Below are 3,562 nucleotides of genomic sequence, written 5' to 3' on the forward strand. Positions count from 1 at the left end.
TTAAATAGTAAATTTAAAAAATAGTCTAAAAATCAAAATAAATGATTTTTATTAATTTGACAATATTTATTTTATGAGCCTAACTGATAAAATGATAAACATGAAATAGATAACTGATAAAATGATAAACATGAAGTAGATAATAATTAAATGAAATACCGTGGTTAAAAAATATAAAAATAAATTCAAAGATATTATTAATTAGTTTATCATTATTAGATGCCTGATAAGCGAAAACTTAGTTCATGTTTTATCAGTTAACAACACCAAATAAAATATAAAAATAATGTGCGATTTTAATAACTTCTTACAATAAATGATTTTTTAAATCTAATATTTTCAATATTGTGTATTACAAACATGCTAACTCTGCGTACAGCTAGCCGTGTTCTAAGAGCTTTGAAAACCACCCAAAGTAAGTTAATTCAATGTTAACAAATAAATTTCACTCTTAGGTATTTTTAAATTTTGAAGTATCACCAAATTATTCAATGAACTTATTTATACTTTATTCAATTTAAATAAGAATTGTTGTTCAATTACTATAATATTACAATCCATAATAATGATCATTTATCAGGATTTGTGTTTGAATCCTAGTAGAATACTTTAGTATCGGTTAGTTTTTATTAACTTAATTAATTTTTATCTTTCTTCTTCAATATCTATTGATTCTATGTTATAAAAATGAATGTTATTTTTAAATTACAATCATTCAATTATATTTATACAGTTAAATTTTCCTAATAATTTGTTTTAAGATAAAGTAATATATAAGTATATATATTTATATTTTTTTTTTTTTTTTTGAGTAGTATGCGAACAACCATTTCATAGATGGTTAGCTCCAACATTGAGAGAATTGAAGCGCAGAAAAAATAATTTAGATCCTGAGAAACCAGTTCACCGTAAAACATTCCTTGAGTGGTAAGAATAAATATTTTAGTTATTAACTTTAATAGCAATAAGTATTTCCATTAATTTATTATTGATATTTTATTTTTTTATTTTTATCAAGGAATTATGATACTGAGATATATGCATTTAGTAAGCGTTTAGGCGAAGAGTTCAATAATGATTTACTACAACAAGCATTAACTGAACGTTCATATATTATTCGTGAAGAAGAAAGACAAAAGAATGTTGGTATAGAGCAACCTACTTTAAATTTATTTGATAATAAAGAATTAGTTTCCAAAGGTTCAGATTTTATTGATGATGTAATTAAACGTTATTTGCGTACGGTTTTACCTAGATTACCAGAAGAAGGAATCATGTATGTATATTGAATGCTACAAAAAGTATTTGTGTCTTTTTGTTGGGATTAAACAGTCTTATCAATATTTTTTCTTTGCTATTTCAGAGGAATTCACAAGTATTTAACAAGTATTGAAACACTGTCTCATGTTTCATTCCATATTGGTACATCTGAATTGATTCTTTGTGCTGTTAGTATAATATGTGAATATCAATTTGTAAACCAAAATATTTTAAATATATAATTGATAATCATTTTATATATAGGAATTTCCTGTGGAAAAACTTACTTTGTCTAATGTACTGAAAGCAATTACAGCTGCATTGGTTGAAAGCTCTGGTGATAGTCGAGCTGCATTATTTGTACGTGATTTTATTATTACACAAATAGCTGATAAAGACTTGCATCAATTTTGGGAACCTGAAGAACCTATCAAATTGCTATCAGAAATCTTAGCAAGAGATGATATTCAGTCTCCTGAACCCAGACTTATTGGATGCTCTGGAAAGAATACAATATTGGCTTGCTTTAGAGTAGGATTATATACTCCACATAATAAACAAATGATTGGACTAGGTAAGTTTTCAATTTTAATTGAACATTATTAATTAAGTTACCTACTTAAAAATTGTTTTAATTCTTTAATGTTTTCTTGGAAATAGGTTTTGGAGAAACTGTAGATATTGCACACGAAATGGCAGCAAGAGATAGTTTGCGGCAATTATTTGGCACTTCAGATAATATTTTACTTCCGTTTAATCTTAAATTAGATCAGTTGTGTGCAAGTACTGTCAAGAATGTATCTGTAAATGAATGGTCACAAAAAATTCTACCAACTCGTCCAGTGCATTATGAATTTCGTAAAGCCAAAGAACTAAGTAGTAATTAAATATTTTTACATCAAGTTAGATTTTATAATCATCTTTGTAATTTAAGTTTCATGATATGAATAAATCAAATTTAAAAAAAAATTAAATAGTTAAAATTTATTATTTTTTTTATCAAAAAAAAAGTATAGTAACAAAAATACATGAAATTGTAATATTATGTAATGTGGGTTATTAATAAATATTATAATATTAATATTTTTATTTGTGTAAAAATAAAAACTGAATGTCTGAGTTTTTACATACCTATTGGAATGTTATTATAACATTTTTATTGTAATATGATTTTAATGCGAGTTATGATCATTTTAAAGCATTAATATTTTACACAGCAATATCTGTTTAAAATGAAAGTACAGTAGAATCTCGATAATCCGATACGTCCAGTAATCCGGTTGTATTAACCTTTATGTACTAATATTTATGTATATATAAATTTACTATCGTAAACGATAAACCATTAGATAAAACTAAGTAATAACAGATCTAATCCTAAAAAACAAAAAGAAAACTGCTCTCAACCTAAAAGATTTTTAAATCATTTTTTAATACAATTAAAAATGTAAAATTCAATAAGTAAAAATGGGTTTTTTTGTGAACTCTCCACTAATCTGGCGTTTTTGTTAATCCGGCAGTAGCGTAGTCTGATATGTGTCGGATTACCGAGATTCTACTGTATCATCAAAAACCTATAATATTCTTACTTTTAAATTTGATAACAGGTAACTGATTTCAATATTAAAGCTAACAGCATAAAATCAATTTTGCTAAACGTAAATATTCTTTGTAATGTATTTGACATAACTAAAACATGCGTTGAGGCATATTATTAAGATAATTATTTATTAGCGTGAACATATTGAAAAATATTTTATTTTATAAACACACTTTGACTATGATATTTTTAAGTAATTAAAAGTTTATTAGAGTACAAAATTATATCGCATCCCACAGGTTGATTCACCAACCATGCATCAATTTTTTTCTTAAATTATTTATTTACTCAAATTCTGATACTTAAAATTCATAAGTATAATAACACCATATTTTTAATTACAATAATTACATGGCTATTTTTTTAAAGATTGTACAGTATTAATAAAAAACATTTTCATTCAAATGAAAACTATCTTAATAGGTAGGTAATGGTATGCAACAACAGATTTGCATTCAGTAGAACAAATTTTGTGTTTTAATTTTAATACCAGAGTTATTATTATCAAACTTTAAGTTAGGTACATTATCTTAGTATGAACACCAAATTTTTCTTTTAAATTTAAATTTTAAGGTTTTAACTTGTTTAAAAACTTAATGTCATAAAAAAAAACTTTCTAAGCAGTAAACATAGATATTGTTGTCACTTTAAAGTTGACTGGTAGGATTTACTCAACAATCCGAAAGGTTTTGCTGAACTCTA

General features: G+C 24.7%; 1 protein-coding gene across 1 annotated transcript; it reads left to right on the plus strand.

The window, feature by feature from the left end:
• Nucleotides 1–254: 254 nt before the first annotated feature.
• On the plus strand, nt 255–2,203 carry LOC112592534 (39S ribosomal protein L44, mitochondrial). Its single transcript, XM_025336619.1, has 6 exons — nt 255–415; nt 816–927; nt 1,019–1,276; nt 1,364–1,448; nt 1,525–1,834; nt 1,921–2,203. The coding sequence occupies exons 1-6, from the start codon at nt 361–363 to the stop codon at nt 2,145–2,147; spliced, it is 1,047 nt and encodes a 348-aa protein (XP_025192404.1). The 5' UTR covers nt 255–360; the 3' UTR covers nt 2,148–2,203.
• Nucleotides 2,204–3,562: the final 1,359 nt, after the last annotated feature.

Source organism: Melanaphis sacchari, unplaced genomic scaffold (genome assembly GCF_002803265.2).
Source record: "Melanaphis sacchari strain LSU unplaced genomic scaffold, SCAv2.0 Contig178_pilon_pilon, whole genome shotgun sequence".
Taxonomy (NCBI): Eukaryota; Metazoa; Arthropoda; class Insecta; order Hemiptera; family Aphididae; genus Melanaphis; species Melanaphis sacchari.

Excerpts from the sequence above, each read along its gene's own strand:
- LOC112592534 (XM_025336619.1), top strand. The coding sequence starts at position 361 with ATGCTAACTCTGCGTACAGCTAGCCGTGTTCTAAGAGCTTTGAAAACC. Across the intron at positions 928-1,018 it reads CGTAAAACATTCCTTGAGTG|GAATTATGATACTGAGATAT; the intron begins GTAAGAATAAAT and ends ATTTTTATCAAG. Across the intron at positions 1,449-1,524 it reads CTGAATTGATTCTTTGTGCT|GAATTTCCTGTGGAAAAACT; the intron begins GTTAGTATAATA and ends TTTTATATATAG.